The sequence below is a fragment of the Oncorhynchus kisutch genome, linkage group LG20 (assembly GCF_002021735.2).
Source record: "Oncorhynchus kisutch isolate 150728-3 linkage group LG20, Okis_V2, whole genome shotgun sequence".
NCBI classification, from domain to species: domain Eukaryota; kingdom Metazoa; phylum Chordata; class Actinopteri; order Salmoniformes; family Salmonidae; genus Oncorhynchus; species Oncorhynchus kisutch.
The window spans coordinates 44,144,022-44,162,675 of NC_034193.2; the positions used below are offsets into that span (position 1 = coordinate 44,144,022).

Below are 18,654 nucleotides of genomic sequence, written 5' to 3' on the forward strand. Positions count from 1 at the left end.
AAAAATTATTCAGTTGTGCAAACTCACAGTTTCATCAGCTGTCTGGGTGGCTGGTCTCAGACGATCCTGCAGGTAAAAAAGCCGGATGTGGAGGTCCTGGGTTGTCATGGTTACATGTGATCTGCGGTTGTGAGGCCGGTTGGAGGTACTGCCAAATTCTCTAAAACAATGTTGGAGGTGGTTTATGGTAGAGATTATCTGGCAACAGCTCTGGTGGACATTCCTGCAGTCAGTATGCTCCCTCAACTTCAGACATCTGTGGCATTGTGATGTGACACTGCACATTTCAGAGTGGCCTTTAATTGTCCCCATGATGATGCTGTTTAGCCAACTTCTTGATATGCCACAGCTGTCAGGTGGATGGATTATCTTGGCGAAGGAGAAATGCTCACTAACAGGGATGTAAACAGATTTCTGCCCAAAAGTTTAGAGAAATAATATTTTTGTGCATATGGAACATTTCTGGGATCTTTTATTTCAGCTCATGAAACATGGGACCAACACTTTACATAATGCATTTATATTTTTGTTCAGTCTATATATTTTTTTTATAGTGGAAGACATCTGAAATCTATGATCATAGTGCCCTCTACTTGTGACAGGCAAAATTGAATCTGAAATATTCTATAGCGTTAATCTAGTTTTGTCTTCTGACATTTGAATTCAACATTGATCTTTCATGTTCAGTGATATGCTGCAATGTGAAAAGCCAATCTCCAACTTCTCTAATTAGTAAGTATGGTAATAAGTATAAAATAGGCAGAGAATCACTGGGATTTCTTGACATTTCAGAAAATTTACAGAATGTTCTATTGGTAAGGAAAAATAAAATAAACAGTGATAATTGTATAAAAAGTTTTAATTTCAATTATTTAATTAACCAAAAAATAGAACCAGCCATGATTAACAAGGAAAAGAAAAGTAAAACTGCAACCCCGGGAGGATAGGATAAATAGGTGAAATAAAAGGTGAATGAAGTGGGAGATCAGGGAGAGACATTTAAAATAAAAAACGGTCAGATCATTTTTTTATTCTCCCTCTCTGAAAGACACAGGGACAGATGGGCACGGCCACGTAGTCTTCACTGGTCAGGGGGCGATTTTCATCTGGAGTGTTCAACTGTAACGAGAAAAGGTGAAAGACGAGGGAGAGGTTAGTTTACAGCGTCTAACTTTGTGTACCCACATAAAATGACTTCCAGATGTTGGGTCCAAAAAAAACTAACTAATAACCAGCATTACAGCTGCACAGACCACATACTTGGAATGACTAGGTAATAATCCAATGCTCTAAAGTGCTCGTCAACATTTTGTTTGAAGATACAATTGCAAGCAGCACTATAACAATGAAGGATATTCCAAAACCAAAATGAATAAATAAAAAGTCCAAACATGGCTGTGTCTGAAATGGCATCCAATTTCTTATATAGTGCACTACTTCTTCTGGTCAAAAGTAGTGCCCTATATCGGGAATAGGGTGACATTTCGGACACAAACCATGAAAAGTACTGTGGCATTACATGAAATCCAAATGAGTGCTAGATTAGTTTGTTGGATATAGCTTACTGTAGGTGGAGATGTCAATCTCCTCTGGGAGCTCTGCCACGTTGACCTTGAAGCGGTCCTGCATATCGTTCAGGGTCTTGGCGTCGGTCTCGTCGGACACAAAGGTCACGGACAGATCTTTCGTCCCAAACCTGCCGTCACGGGCCACTATGCAGGTAGGTGTCGGAATCCTAGGGCATGTCGTTGTTGAAGACGATGTTGACGCGCTCAATGTCCATCCCTCGGCCAAACAGGTTGGTGGCCACCAGAATCCGTGTCTGGAAGTCCTTGAACTGATGGTACCGGGAAAGCCTGGGGGAGGAAGGGGGGCACCCATAGATTTAGAATAACCCAGTGATGTACTGGGCGTTCGCACTACCCTCTGTAGCGCCTTACGGTCAGATCCCGAGCTGTTGCCATACCAAGCGGTGATGCAACCGGTCAGGATGCTCTCGATGGTGCAGCTGTAGAACCTTTTGAGGATCTGGGGACCCATGTCAAATCCAAGTCTCCTGAGGGGGAAAAGGTTTTGCCATGCCCTCTTCATGACTGTCTTGGTATATTTGGACCATGATAGTTAGTTGGTGATGTGGACACCAAGGAACTTGAAACTGTCTATACTTATACTTATCTTCCACCATAATTTGCAAATAAATTCATAAAAAATCCTACAGTGTGATTTTCTGGATTTTCTTTTCTCATTTTGTCTGTCATAGTTGAAGTGTACCTATGATGACAATTACAGGCCTCTCTCATCTTTTTAAGTGGGAGAACTTGCACAATTGGTGGCTGACTAAATAATTTTTTGCCCCACTGTATATCTATCCTACCCTGTCTTTCTAAGGTCTTCGAAAGCCAAGTTAACAAACAGATTACCGACCATTTCGAATCCCATCGTACCTTCTCCGCTATGCAATCTGGTTTCAGAGCTGGTTATGGGTTGGTCACCTCAGCCACGCTCAAGGTCCTAAACTACATCATAACCACCATCGATAAGAGACATTACTGTGCAGCCGTATTCATCGACCTGGCCAAGGCTTTCAACTCTGTCAATCACCACATTCTTATTGGCAGACTTGACAGCCTTGTTTTCTCAAATGATTGCCTCGCCTGGTTTACCAACTACTTCTCTGATCGAGTTCAGTGTGTCAAATCGGAGGGCCTGTTGTCCGGACCTCTGGCAGTCTCTATGGGGGTGCCACAGGGTTCAATTCTCGGGCCAACTCTCTTCTCTGTATACATCAATGATGTCGCTCTTGCTGCTGGTGATTCTCTGATCCACTTCTACGCAGACGGCACCATTCTGTATACTTCTGGCCCCTCTTTGGACACTGTGTTAACTAACCTCCAGACGAGCTTCAATGCCATACAACTCTCCTTCCGTGGCCTCCAACTGCTCTTAAACACAAGTAAAACTAAATGCATGCTATTCAATCGATCACTGCCCGCACCTGCTCGCCCGTCCAGCATCACTACTCTGGACGGCTCTGACTTAGAATACGTGGACAACTACAAATACCTAGGTGTCTGGTTAGACTGTAAACTCTCCTTCCGGACTCACATTAAACATTTCCAATCCAAAATTAAATCTAGAATTGGCTTCCTATATGGCAACAAAGCATCCTTCACTCATGCTTCCAAACATACCCTCGTTAAACTGACCATCCTACTGATCCTCGACTTCAGTGATGTTATCTATAAAATAGCCTCCAACACTCTACTCAACAAATTGGATGCAGTCTATCACAGTGCCATCCGTTTTGTCACCAAAGCCCCATACACTACCCACCATTGTGACCTGTACGCTCTCGTTGGTTGGCCCTCGCTTCATACTCGTCGCCAAACCCACTGGCTACAGGTTATCTACTAATCTCTGCTAGGTAAAGCCCCGCCTTATCTCAGCTCACTGGTCACCATAGCAGCACCCACTCGTAGCACGCGCTCCAGCAGGTATATCTCACTGGTCACCCCCAAAGCCAATTCATCCTTTGTTCGTATTTCCTTCCAGTTCTCTGCTGCCAATGACTGGAACAAACTGCAAAAATCTCTGAAGCTGGAGACTCATATCTACCTCACTAGTTTTAAGCATTAGCTGTCAGAGCAGCTCACAGATCACTGCACCTGTACATAGCCCATCTGTAAACAGCCCATCTATCTACATCATCCCCATACTGTATTTATTTATTTATCTTGCTCCTTTGCACCCCAGTATCTCTATTTGCACATTCATCTTCTGCACATCTACCATTCCAGTGTTTAATTGCTATATTGTAATTACTTTGCCACCATGGCCTATTTATTGCCTTACCTCCTTTATCTTACCTCATTTCAACTCACTGTATATAGACTTTTGTTTTCTTTTGTTCTACTGTATTATTGACTGTATGTTTTGTTTATTCCATGTGTAACTCTGTGATGTGTCGAATTGCTATGCTTTATCTTGGCCAGGTCGCAGTTGCAAATGAGAACTTGTTCTCAACTAGCCTACCTGGTTAAATAAAGGTGAAATAAAATAAACAAAAATAGCGTGTTCATGGATTCACCTGTGTGAATTAAGGTGTGTTTTTATCATGTCAGATTTGACAGAGATAGGGCCGCATGTCAGAGTGAATAAGCAGGTGAGTGGACAGGGTGGGGGGGGCTTGAACACTTTCCTATTCACATTATAGCCCAACGTACGCTCCTCTGACACATGACAACACAGCAATCATACTGCATACTGTATAAGCCATATAGCCACATATTGTCACGACTCCCACCAAAGTTGGCTCCCCTGCCTGTTCGGGCGGTGCTCGGTGGTCGTCGTCACCGGCCTACTAGCCGCCACCGATCCCTTTTTCCTTTTCTGTTAGTTTAGTCGTATTAGTTGCACCTGTTCCTATTTGTGTTTTCTTGATTTGCTCGCCTATTTAAGCTTGTGAGGCCCAATCTTGTTTGTGCGGGATTATTTTGTGTTCACCTGATTCCTACCTTCCACTCCTATTCATCCATGACACATATAGGTTATACTGTGGTGTGTTTCTTGAATATAGTTTATGAATGGCATCCAAAACCTTGATTAACAGACCTTTTGATAATACATAACACACAATATCCCATATTTAATCAATTGGGGCATTCTTGAATTGCAGTGGCATTTGGGAATGGCATTTTGGGGAGAATGAAATACATTTTTCTAGTTGTTTTATTTATTTAAATGTATTTCAGAACATATTCCTTTTCTATATTAAGTAATGTGGCAGATTTTAATTACTTTAAATATTTTTTACCATTATGATAACATTGTGCCACCAGTAGAAGTAGTAACACCAATGACGTTAACACCAATGACACATTTCATTAAAGATGTTCTTGAATGGAGGCCTCAGATGCTCAAATCTACGGTCATTAACCCTTTAAAGGGGCAATCAGCAGTTGCAACATCCATTTTAGGACTTGTAAATGAATCATATGTACCTCAAGAGCTTAGTTCAACTGTCGTACCCCATCATGATCCAAAATATAGTATTGTTTATCTCCAATGTTTGTAAACAAACAACATTTAAACAAACACTATATAGCTTCAAAACATAGGTAAAACTATCATTTTGATATCATGGATGGTCAGTTCTTGCATCTATAGCTCTGTCTATTAATTTGAGTGGTTACATTTCTCCAGCCCCATCCCTCAGCTTTTTACCAAAGCAGGGGTGGTGAGACCACATTTTTATTGTTTCTTCTGCCGATTGCTGCTTTAAAATAATTTTCTGAAGCAATATGATGAATCATTTTGCTCACAATGTAATTTCCCTTCATTAAAATTGAGTAACTCCAATTATATTTTTTATTTAGACTCACCAAATAACAAATGGAATCCTCAAATTATTGACATACTAAAAGAGTGTGATTAGATATTCAAGTTTCCCATTGGTGGAAATGCTCATGTTCCTTGTATATCTTTTACAGTGAATTCAGACCCCTTCCCTTTTCCACATTTTGTTACATTACAGCCTTATTCTAAAATTGATTAAATAGATACAAGTTCTCATCAATCTCCACACAATACCCCATAATGACAAAGCGAAAAGAGGTTTTTAGACATTTTTGCTCATGTATTTATTATAAAAAACAGATATACCTTATTTACATAAGTATTCAGACCATTTGCTATGAGACGTGAAATTGAGCTCAGGTGCATCCTGTTTCCGTTGATCATCCTTGAGATGTTTCTACAACTTGATTGTGGTAAATGAAATTGTGTTCACAGATCTTGGGAAAGGTACCAAAAATGGCCTGCAGCATTGAAGGTACACAAAAACACAGTGGCCTCCATCATTCTTAAATGGAAGAAGTTTGAACCACAAAGACTCTTCCTAGAGTCCAACTGAGCAATCGGTGGAGAAGGGCCTTGGTCAGGGAGGTGACCAAGAACAGAGCTTTTTGTCCTCCAAACACAACGAGTTGAGTTTTTACCAAAAAGTTATATTTTGGTTTCATCTGACCATATGACATTCTCCCAATCTTCTTCTGGATCATCCAAATTCTCTCTAGCAAACTTCAGGTGGGCCTGGATATGTACTGGTTTAAGCAGGGGGGCACGTCTGGCACTGCAGGATTTGAGTCCCTGGCGGCGTAGTGTGTTACTGATGGTAGGCTTTGCTACTTTGGTCACAGCTCTCTGCAGGTCATTCACTAGGTCCCCCCGTGTGGTTCTGGGATTTTTGCTCACCGTTCTTGTGATCATTTTGACCCCACGGGGTGAGATCTTGCGTGGAGCCCCAGATTGAGGGAGATTATCAGTGGTCTTGTATGTCTTCCATTTCCTAATAATTCCTATCTTCAAACCAAGCTGCTTACCTATTGCAGATTCAGTCTTCCCAGCCTGGTGCAGGTCTACAATTTTGTTTCTGGTGTCCTTTGACAGCTCTTTGGTTTTGGCCATAGTGGAGTTTGGAGTGTGACTGTTTGAGGTTGTGGACAGGTGTCTTTTATACTAATAACAAGTTCAAACAGGTGCCATTAATACAGGTAACAAGTGGAGGACAGAGGAGCCTCTTAAAGAAGAAGTTACAGGTCTGTGGGAGCCAGAAATCTTGCTTGTTTGTAGGTGACCAAATACTTATTTTCCACCATAATTTGCAAATAAATTCATTAAAAATCCTACAATGTGATTTTCAGGATTTTTTTTCTTATATTGTCCGTCATAGTTGAAGTGTAGCTATGATGAAAATTACAGGCCTCTCTCATCTTTTTAAGTGGGAGAACTTGCACAATTGGTGGCTGACTAAATACTTTTTTGCCCCACTGTATAATGTATACAAATAAATATTAATAGCAACTTGGGTGTTAGAGGAAACACTAGGGTGGGATCAGCTCATCTGTAGCTGCAAGGAGTTGAGGATTAGGGTCCAGTTTCCGTTCAAGGACTGGATTTTGTCTTTGGTGTATGCTGTAATTTTTCCCATTGTGATGTGGTCTGTGAGGAGGTTAATCCATTGACAAAATAGACTGTTGGTAATATTGTTTTATTGGATATATTTTAGGCGGATAAAATGGACTGATGATCTCCAAGAAGGCAGAAGGATGGGGAGAATGGAATCCTGTGACCCAAAAGGGTGGACAGTTTGTGTATGGTTTCCTTCCAGAATTGTTGGGTGGGTGGACAGAGCCATGTGGCGTGAAAGTGGTTGTCTGGAGTGTCGTTGATTTGTTTTAATGCATTAATCTACTTTTTCTTAATCCAGGTCCTAGGGACCCAAAGAGGTGGACATTTTTGTTTCTGCCCTAGCACTGGTTAAGGGCGCCAGCTGTAACCAGAGATTCTGGGTTCGCGCCCAAGCTCTGTCGCAACCGGCCGCGACCGGGAGGTCCGTGGAGCGACGTGCAATTGGCCTAGCGTCGTCCGGGTTAGGGAGGGCTTGGCCGGTAGGGATATACTTGTCTCATCGTGCACCTGGCGACCTTGGTTAGCGCGCACTGTGCCCAGCCCGCCACAGGAGACGCTGGTGTTTCCGACACATTGGTGCGGCTGGCTTCTGGGTTGGATGCGCGCTGTGTTAAGAAGCAGTGCGGCTTGGTTGGGTTGTGTATCGGAGGACGCTTGGCTTTCAACCTTCGTCTCTCCCGAGCCCGTACGGGAGTTGAAGCGATGAGACAAGATAGTCTACTAATAATTGGGGAGAAAAAGGGGGTCAAAAAACACTGTATGTGCATTCGGAAATTAATCTAGACTTTTTCTACATTTTGTTATTCTAAAATGTATTCAATATTTTTTCCCCCCCTCATCAATCTACACATAATACCCCAAGCTTGGCACACCTGTATTTGGGGAGTTTCTCCTATTCTTCTCTGCATATCCTCTCAAGCACTGTCAGGTTGGATGGGGAGTGTTGCTGCACAGCTATTTTCAGGTCTCACCAGAAGTGTTTGATTGGGTTCAAGTCCGGGCTCTGTCTGGGCCACTCAAGGACATTCATACTTGTCCCGAAGCCACTCCTGCTTTGTCTGGGCTGTGTGGTCGTTCTCCTGTTGGAAGGTGAACCTTCGACCCAGTCTGAGGTCCTCAGTGCTCTGGAGCAGGTTTCCATCAAGGATCTCTCTGTACTTTGCTCCGTTCATCTTTCCCTCAATCCTGACTAGTCTCCCTGTCTCAACCTCTGAAAAACATCCCCACAGCATAATGCTGCCACCACCTTGCTTCACCGCAGGGATGGTGCCAGGTTTCCTCAAGACGTGATGCTTGGCTTTCAGCCAAAGAGTTAATTCTTGGTTTCATCAGTCCAGAGAATCTTGTTTCTCATGGTCTGAGAGTCCTTTAGATGCCTTTTAGTGATGAGTGGCTTCTGTCTTGTCACTCTACAATAAAGGCCTGATTGTGGAGTGCTGCAGAGATGGTTGCCCTTCTGGAAGGTTCTCCCATCTCCAGAAAAGGAACTCTGGAGCTCTGTCAGAGTGACCATCAGGTTCTTGGTCACCTCCTTGACTAAGGCCCTTCATCCCCGATTGCTCAGTTTGGCCAGTTGGCCAGCTCTAGGAAGAGTCTTGAAGGTTCCAAACTTCTTCCATTTAAGAATGATGGAGGCCACTGTATTCTTGGGAACCTTCAATGCTGCATAAATGTTTTGGTACTCTTCCCCAGATTTGGGACTTGACACAATCCTGTCTTGGAGCTCTATGGACAATTCCTTTGTCCTCATGGCTTGGTTTTTGCTCTGACATGCACTGTCAACTGTGGGTCTCATAGCAAAGGATCTGAATTCATATGTAAATAAGTTATTTCAGTGTTTTTAATAAATTTACATTTGCAAAAATGTTTTTGCTTTGTCATTATGGGGTATTGTGTGTAGAAAAAAAGTATTTAATCCATTTTAGAAGAAGGATGTAACGTAACAAAATGTGGATAAAGTCAAGGGTTCTGAACTCTTTCCGAATGCACTGTATCTAACATTCTAGTTCACATGATCTTCAAATCCAAGGTAATAAGGAAATATGCAGGCTTTTACTCCGCTATATATATTTGTGCTCCCTGTAAGTGTCTTGCACCATCACACTGTATGCTTGAAATAACATGACTACAATCTTAGAAATAAAACATTGATTACAATATTGTGTTGTTGACCTTTGTTAAAATTAGTATCACTATGTAGGATATCTGGTGGCAACCCCAATCATGTAATGTAATCACACACACGCACGCACACACGATAACATCTTACAGAACACATACTAACATTTTCTCAGTTTGGTAACATTTATTTATTTGTCACAAAACTACATTGATTACATTGATGATTTCTACCATACACTGAGAGTGTATCTTGAAAAACTATTTCACTTATCTGTGAGGCATGCTCTATTTATTTTATCAATAATTTGCATGTAGTTTAATCTGTGATTAATAAAGGGTGTTAAGATACAGGAGGTTCCCTGGTGGCGTTACTTTTTGGGGTTGTGATCCACCCCGTCCTCATCCACCCAGATCTTTCCTGTTTCAGCTACCTTCAACTCTTTGTCGGCAGTAAGGATGTAGGACTTGGGGTGACCCTCATCATACTCTGCCAGGAGGTTGTCCAGACCATACATTGGGCCTTCCTCAGGACACGATTGAGTATTGCCATTTTCTACTTGGAAGCAAGTGACATAGAGGCTCTGAGGGAGGTCGGTCTTCTTAACGGTGCCATCCAGGATGAGAATGGAGTCGCCCTTGCTGAGATGACTTCCCTTGATGAGGTCACTGAGAGCCATCTCCTCTGACTTGTAGTAGAGACGCACTTTGCCGCCGGTAACGTTGGCAATGGTGATGCTGGGTACGACAGTTTTTTGGGGAGTTTCTGGTGAAGCTAGGAGAACGAGAGAGAGTCATTGGACAGTACTACAATAAATGTGGTTGTCGGTATTAGGAGTTTGCTGAGAACACTGCTATGAGCAACAATAAACCATTGTTTATTTTTATGTATTTTTAGACTGGGGCTGGAACCGAGCTGTGAAATGTGTATGTATATAGACATGTAATTACTTTATGCTTTGAAATGTCTAATATCAATGTGTGTTATAATCCCATGTGGAATGGTCACATGGCATAACAATAAAATATGCATGTATTTATTTATTCATTCATATATAGATTCCCTCCTGTTGGAGATGGGGTACATACCGGAATGTCTGGTGGTGTTGGTCTGGTTGCCAATGGAAAAATTGCCTGTCATATTGCCTGATATTTCTTGGCCTGATATGTTTTGGCCTGATATGTGTTGGCTGTTGTCAACACTGTTGTCATCATGGCTGTCATTATTGTTGTAGGCATGTGAAGCAGCACCATGATGTGAAGTATGCCCTCCCATTGCTGCTATGATAGAGAGAGGAGAGAAAGAGGGTAATTAAGGCTTAAGTTGATTCAATTCAGTGGTGGAAAATGTAGCTAAGTGTCATACTTGAGTAAAAGTAAAGATACCTTAATAGAAAATTACTCAAGTAAAAGTCACCCAGTAAAATACTACTACTACACTGACTAAATTAAATAATTTTCCTCATCCAAACTGTCCACATAAAGCACAGATCTCGATAAGCAAAGTTTCACTGTGCAATTTATCATTATTAGTCACCATTGCACTAAGTGGCATTGCATGTCTTCTGTGATGTCTTGGTTCCATCTGCCAATTTAATGTTTTTAAAAGCGACACGGGTTGGTGTCAATCAGAATTTATTTGAGAATGGTGAAGGTTCATGAAGTTGGCAGACCCAAAGTACTTATCACAAATGCCTACTTTGCTAAGTTCGCCATATTGTTCTCTGCTACTGTTTTTTATATATATTGGCATTAGGTGTTGTGTTCTTTCTACTACACAAACAGTAATAATCCTACTTGAAACGGAGGTAATGTTAACTTTAGTTTATCGATCAAACTCAAGTTCAAGCACAGAACATTCATGAGCAGGCGCGGTACTCAATTAGTATCAATGCTCTAGGTTCCACAGTAGCAACAAAGTAGTGCCTAGGATAAATTATATATACCAGTATCACATGTAACAACTCCTCCCTTCCAGCTATCTTGTATACCGTCAACATAAAAGAGATATGCATGTAAATTCAACAACTGTAACAATAACTAAAATAAGGCACTATTCAATTATTAAAACTAACAACACATTTGTTTTACAATAAAATAAAACTAGGTTGAGAACCAGTCAGTAGTTGTGGGACTCTGAGAAATGGTGGCTTCAACAGTCTCGAGGTGCAGTTTCATTACAGTGCCTATAATAATTATTCACACCCCTCTGACTATTTTTTTCAGTGTTACAAACAGGAACAAATCTGATTTAATAGTGATTTTGACTGATCTACACAAAATACCTTATTATGTCAAAGTGATAAAAAAAAGAATAAACTGAAAACATTTAAAAATGAAACATCTTAGACAAATGTTACATAAGTGTTCAACCCCTTTGTTTTGGCAAGCTTAGTTCAGGGGAAACATTTACTTTAAAACATCTAAAAATAAGTTGCATTGACTCACTCTGTGTCCAATACGTTTTTTTTAAGAACAACCCCATCTCTGTACTGTACCCCATACACACAACATGCGCCTCATGTACCCCATACACACAACATGCACCTCATGTACCCCATACACACAACATGCGCCTCATGTACCCCATACACACAACATGCACCTTATGTACCCCATACACACAACATGCGCCTCATGTACCCCATACACACAACATGCGCCTCATGTACCCCATACACACAACATGCGCCTCATGTACCCCATACACACAACATGCACCTTATATACCCCATACACACAACATGCGCCTCATGTACCCCATACACACAACATGCGCCTCATGTACCCCATACACACAACATGCGCCTGAGAAATGGAGCTAGCGAGGCAGCTGCATCACCACCTTCTTACCAGAAAATGATCATGATTCCCATTGGGTAATTTGTCATTTTCAATGATTAGTAATGTTTCCAGCTAGTCTGTATGAAAATAGACATGTCCATTTTATATATTACATAATAATTAACGGAGTGCATCTTACACCCCCTTCCCCATTGCCTCAAGATTAATGATTTTGTTTCCCTCCGGTGCGCAACTGTTTTGGTTCACTGCAGTTACAACATTTTTCCACTAGCTACCACAACCACAAAGCTAGAATTGGCTATTTTGTAAATTTTCATGAAAACAAAAATTAAGGTAAGGGTTAGGCATAAGGTTAGCAGTGTGGTTAAGGTTAGGGTTGGGGTTAGGGTAAGGTTTAAAATCAGATTTTAAGAAGAGAAATTGTTGAAATAGGCAGGGTTTATCACTTTGTGAATGCGGTAACTAGTGACGACCGTTAGAAAGCAGTATTCGGTGTTTAAAATGAAAAGGCAACTGATTTTTTTAATCTACTTTGTTGTGCTGTTACATTTGTATTGTTGTTTCATGTCCAATGTGTTGTTGCATATCATTTGTATTGTTGTTTCATGTCCAATGTGTTGTTGCATATCATTTGTATTGTTGTTTCATGTCCAATGTGTTGTTGCATATCATTTGAGTTGTGTGCACCGAAGCTCTGCTTTGCTGGTTAAGTAATATCGACCAAATATACAAATTCTACCCTCGTTGCACCAAATATGTATGCCGCTCAGACAAGCCAAGCATCACTCAGATCTTCTCCCTAAATTCCCTTTCCCCTCCATGTCTCACTCACTTAATTGCGTTCTACCGCTCCCTCTACATGTACCTCCTGAGTATGCACACAAGCAACCTCCCATTATGCCTCCAGAAATTCATGCCTATAAAAACGTATCTAACTGATGGGATACACAAGCTACATCCCTTGCCAAATTAAGACCGTTTTATTACAAATTCTAAATGTACTGGTTGATTGAAGTAAACAAATGTGTCAGTTTGTTATATCTGGAGTACTTCTCCTGTCTTATCCGGTGTCCTGTGTAAATTTAAGTATGCTCCCTCTAATTCTCTCTTTCTTTCTCTCTCTCGGAGGACCTGAGCCCTCAGGACTACCTGGCATGATGACTATTTGCTGTCCCCAGTCCACCTGGCCGTGCTGCTACTCCAGTTTCAACTGTTCTGCCTGCAGCTATGGAATCCTGACCTGTTCACCGGACGTGCTACCTGTCCCAGACCTAATATTTGACCATGCTGGTAATTTATGAACATTTGAACATCTTGGCCATGTTCTGTTATAATCTCCACCCGGCACAGCCAGAAGAGGACTGGACACCCCTCATAGCCTGGTTCCTGTCTAGGTTTCTTCCTAGATTTTGGCCTTTCTAGGGAGTTTTTCCTAGCCAACGTGCTTCAACACCTACATTGCTTGCTGTTTGGGGTTTTAGGCTGGGTTTCTGTGCAGCACTTTGAGATATCAGCTGATGTACGAAGGGCTATATAAATACATTTGATTTGAAATTTGATTTGATTTGTTCCCACAACGAGCTGCAGTTTTGGAATAATTGTGTCCTGTATATTTTCCTCTTATGCTACTTGGCAACTGCTAGTGCCACGTAGAATCCAAGTTCTAGGATACAACCCCCCTAAACATAGCCAAGTTCCATACTGGTAATTTGCATTAGTTTGATAAAGAACATATTTTCATCAGAATCATTAAGCCCAGTCTACTTGTTGTTTTCAACAAACAGATGTTGTGGCCGTAATTCATCACCATGCAGTGTTCAATGGGAATTGTCCATTTAGAAAATTCCAATGAACAGGCAGATTCAACTAAATCGGACGTCTGTGTATTGAAAAGAAGACAGATTTTGGTTTGTAACACTGAAAAAAGTTGTTATTCAACTCTGCCAAATGAGCCTGTTTCAAATGATCACTATTTCAGAGTAACTGTTCCAGGCAGGAGATGCGCATGTCTTCACACTGCCAACTTTTTATTTGGAAATATTTTCTATTATATATATATTTTTCTTGATATATCTGACCTGTGCAAGGACCAAAGGACTATAAAATCCTGGTGTGTAATGTCGTTCATTATTGGAATGTCCACTCGGATATTTACAGCCATTTTTGATCATTTAAATGAATAGGCTACCCATTAATTCATGAAGAATATAACTTATAAATGCATACATGGGTCTTCCACTCAGTGTTGAAAAGCAACCTAACATAGGCAATAACATCATTACACTAAAACATATATTTGTAGACATTTTATTAATTAAGAGACGTAAGCATCCAAAAATAAGACAAATCTAACAAATGATCAGAATAACAAATCAAGGCTATGCCATTGCAGTGGAGGCTGCTCTAGATACTGAGATCATATTATTCGGTATCATATTGATACAAGACTGACAGCGTCCCCTATTTCTGAGTATCTTGCTGAGGGGAGAATGCTTATAAAAGTGGAGGGAACGGCACAAATGGAATGGCATCAAACACCTGGAACTCATGTATTAGATGTATTCGATACCATTCCACTGATTCCGTTTCAGTTGTTACCACCAGCCCATTCTCCCCAGTTAAGGTGCCACCAACCTCCTGTGCCACCAACCTACAGCCCTAGTCTTCTACAGTTAAGCGCCTGCTCCATGATATAATATATAATATAATATTTTCAGATTATGGTTTCAAATGGCACTTTTAATTGACTGAATATATATGGGTCAATTTAGCAATTATGATTTATCTGTAATGGTTCTAATGAATTAGGCATTGTTTTTGCGAACTGTTGGCATACAGGCCTAGATAAATTCGCACATATTGTTTTATGTCCTTGTCTTCTAAAAATATATATATTTTTTCATTTAAGGACTGGAGTTCAATTTCATTTGTGTCAGAACCTATGAACAAATAGTTGTGTTCTGTTCATAAATATGGATTCCTCCTGTGAAGAAACAGCGTAGAATTGCACGATTTTAAACAATCGTGATTTTAAAACCTAAACCTAAAGTATCTATTTTAAATGATGTATTTACCGGTGTCTGTGTGTTCTTCCTCGGTGCGGTGGCGCGCTTGAAGATTGTAGTAATCAGGTGTTCTAGTGCAGAGTGGAGAGATGGCTCTGCTTTTATAGGGTAACGCTGACAGAGAGAGGGAGGGTGGGGAATTCTCAGCCCAATCCATTCCAGGTAAATGTTTACATTCCAGAGACCTGAAGAGGATGACTCAGTTCCAGAGAAGCTACGTGGGCGTCACAAGAGCAATGTTTTTGTCAAGCTCTAAAACGTATTAGATCTCAAAGGGCCATATCTTTAACTACACCCTTACAGTAAATCACTGACAGTGTATGTGCAGTGGTTCGTTCTCCTGTTTGTGTTGGAAGCCGAAGAGGCAGCGGGGTCAGTGGTAGGATTGGTTGCCACTGTGCTGATGGCTGTGATGAGGTTGGAGCTCTGGCTGAAGGCTTTGCCACACACCTGGCACACATTGGGCTTCTCACCTGGGATAGGAAAGCAGAGGTTAAGTTCACTATTTTCTAAGTTCAAGGGGCAGTGCGGTTGTTATGGTGCTAAAAATCCATATTGACGATGGCCGTCTTTTCCACATGTATGTACAATAAGCCCATTCTCTGTCTCTCCCACTCTGTCTTTCCCGCTCTGATCTGTCCTCACCCCATTCCGTTGTCTACCAAGCCGTCATATTGGCTTAGTCCAACAGGGACCCTTCATTGCATTGTGTTAGTAACCAATAACCAACTATTTGTGTGTTTATGTAATTCTGTGTGATTATTTAGTTAGTTAGCAAATAAATAATTAAGCCAATTTGTATATCGCTGATTCGTCATTTATGCCAGGGTTCGTGCAGATATCTAAGGATTTTGCGACATTCAGATTGAGACTGATAGAAGGTAAACAATTAATTAATGACTGAAATGTAAGAGATATTTATATCTTTAAGAGTTCATTCGGAAAACGGTAACTCGTTAAATAAACTTTTCCGTGGTGTCCTGAGATTGCAAATGAGTTCATTGTTACAGGATTAATTTAATCATCGTAATAATTAAACATAGTTCATCGATTTGATAAAACAATCATCATCACATTAATGATAGCCAAGACACGACATGTTAGCAAGTTATTGATTTCTAAACCTACATACACACTATATATACAAAACTATGTGGACACTCCTTCCAATTAGTGGATTTAGCTATTTCAGCCACACCCGTTGCTGACAGGTGTATAAAATAGAGCACACCTCCATGCAATCTCCATAGACAAACATGGGAAGTCGAATGACCTTACTGAAGAGCTCAGTGACTTTCAACGTGGCACCATCGTAGGATGCCACTTTTACAACAAGTTCGTTTGTCCAATTTCTGCCCCTGTCCCGGTCAACTAAGTCAAATCAAACTGTATTTGTCACATATGCCTAATAGAACAAGTGTATACCTTACCGTGAAATGCTTACTTACAAGCCCTTTTAACCAACAGTGCAGTTCAAAAAGAGTTAAGAAAATATTGACCAAATAAACTAAATGATACGGAGACATGTTTTTTTGGATTCCAACCAAATGTAAATCAAAAATAAGTTGAACTGACATATTTTCCCAGTAGGTAGTAATAGCTAGTGATAGTGATGCACAAGCTAGGCCTATTTGAAACATTGGCATCGACTGACAGCATTTACCTGCCAGATTCAGAAGCTGGAAAACCCCATTAGACTTTTGTCTAATGTTTAGAAGGAAAAAGCTCAAACAAAACATATTTTTGTTTTTCAGCCAAAGACAATCGTTTCAATATTGGTTAAATTTTTATTTCAGTTCACTAAATTGTTTTCAAATTTGAATTTGAGTTTCAATTTTCCTTTACCATTCCAAATAACCTTGGAATGGTATGGCCTTATGGAAAATTAATAACACATTTCGACTGTGACCTTGACAAAGACCCGATCTCTATTCCGATAGAATACATGTTGACTCACCCGTATGAATGATGTGTTTCTTCATGTCAGACTTCTGGTGAAATCAGATTATGGAAAATGAATAACACATTTCGACTGTGACCTTGACAAAGACCAGATGTCTATTCCGATAGAATTCATGTTGACTCACCCATATGAATTATGTGTTTCTTAATGTCAGACTTCTGGTGACATCAGATTAGCAGGTGCACAGGAGCGCTAGAACACTTTCCAACCAAAACACTCCTGAAACACGAGAACATAGCATACTATATTGGCTTCATATTTTGTGGGACATTTTAATTATAGGGTTATCACATTCCAAAAGGATGGATTGTTTTTATATGGTTTCTTTCCAGAATTGTAGGGTGGGTGGACAGAGCCAGGTGGCGTGAAAGTAGTTGTCTGGAGATTCGTTTCCATTCAGCCACAAGAGCACCTGTGAGGTCGGGTACTGATGTTGGACGATTAGTCCTAGCTCGCAGTCAGAGTTCCAATTCATCCCAAAGCTGTTTGATGGGGTTGAGGTCAGGGCTCTGTGCAGGCCAGTCAAGTTCTTCCACACCGATCTCGACAAACCATTTCTGTATGGACCTCACTTTGTGCACAGAGTCATTGTCATGCTGAAACAGGAAAGGGCCTTACCCAAACTGTTACCAAAAAGTTGGAAGCAGAGAATCGTCTCCAATGTCATTGATTGCTGTAGCATAAACATTTCCTTTCAGTGGAACTAAGGGGCCTAGCCCGAACCATGAAAAGTAGCACCAAACCATTATTCCTCCACCACCAAACTTTACAGTTGGCATTATGCATTGGGGAAGGTAGCGTTTTCCTGGCATCTGCCAAACCCAGATTCATCCATTGGACTGCCAGATGGTGAAGTGTGATTCATCACTCCAGAGAATGTGTTTTCACTGCTCCAGAGTCCAATGGTGTCGAGATTTACACCACTACGGCAGACGCTTGGCATTGCGCTTGGTGGTCTTAGGCTCCAAAGGAAGTTTGGAACTCAGTAGTTCCTTTGTTGCTCCTAGACGTTTTTACATGGAAGACCCATGTTAAAAACTCAGTCGCCTCCAAGCAACACAATGCTGCATCAGAGAGAACCAGTTTCAGCCAGTGTGCGCTGCACGGCACAAAAAGGTCCTCAGATTGATATCCTGCACTCTCTTTTGAACTCCGCTGTGTCTCCCCTGCATATTCGCCCCATTGTCATACCCCTGCCCTCTCATGTCCATGATGGCGATGCCATGCTTCTGTAGTTTTGAGATGAGCAACTCGGTCATGCCCGCCCCACATTGTGTCAAGCAGTTCACTAAACTCCAGGAAGTGCTCTCTCGTGTGCACTGACCCATCGTGCGCACTGACCCGTATTGCTCGCCTGAGTTAGAGTAACTAATGATAAGCTGTAGACCACACTATCTACCAAGAGAGTTCTCATACATATTATTCGTAGGCATATTTCCATATGTGAGCGTGCCTCTTTAAAATACCTTTGCACTAAAACAAATAGTCCTAACAATGGTTTTGTTTGTATATACTTGCAGACCTGTTTTAATTTGGTCGTTTATGGCCTCATTCTCCCCAAGATTATAATCCCAGGAAACATCTAAAATTGAGACACCTAAACATCAATATTCCCAGAAGAACACAACACTCCTAACTAGCATTCGCTATGCTAATTCTGATTCAGAAACTCAAAAGTGAACTATAAACTAAACCGAATGATGATCCCCCTTTAACTAAAATCATTAATCATAA

The 18,654-nt window shown here is 41.0% G+C and overlaps 1 protein-coding gene across 14 annotated transcripts in view; it reads right to left on the reverse strand.

Annotated features, from left to right (window-relative positions):
* Window positions 1–9,254: 9,254 nt before the first annotated feature.
* LOC109865216 (zinc finger protein Gfi-1b) overlaps window positions 9,255–18,654 on the reverse strand; it is a 71,223-nt gene continuing 61,823 nt past the window's right edge. For 4 of the 14 annotated variants that reach the window (XR_004204463.1, XR_004204464.1, XM_031799348.1 and 1 more), the window contains exons 2-6: window positions 17,045–17,139; window positions 16,915–16,948; window positions 14,967–15,430; window positions 10,177–10,368; window positions 9,255–9,862 (exon numbers count right to left, since the gene is read on the reverse strand). Coding sequence is in view for 9 of the 14 variants with exons in the window: in XM_031799348.1 (XP_031655208.1) it covers window positions 9,459–9,862; window positions 10,177–10,368; window positions 14,967–15,114 (744 nt within the window). In the remaining 5 variants the exon portion in view is untranslated. The remainder of the gene's footprint in view (window positions 9,863–10,176; window positions 10,369–14,966; window positions 15,431–16,914; window positions 16,949–17,044; window positions 17,140–18,654) is intronic. The other 10 variants (XM_031799350.1, XM_031799351.1, XR_004204466.1 and 7 more) reach the window with 9 other exon arrangements.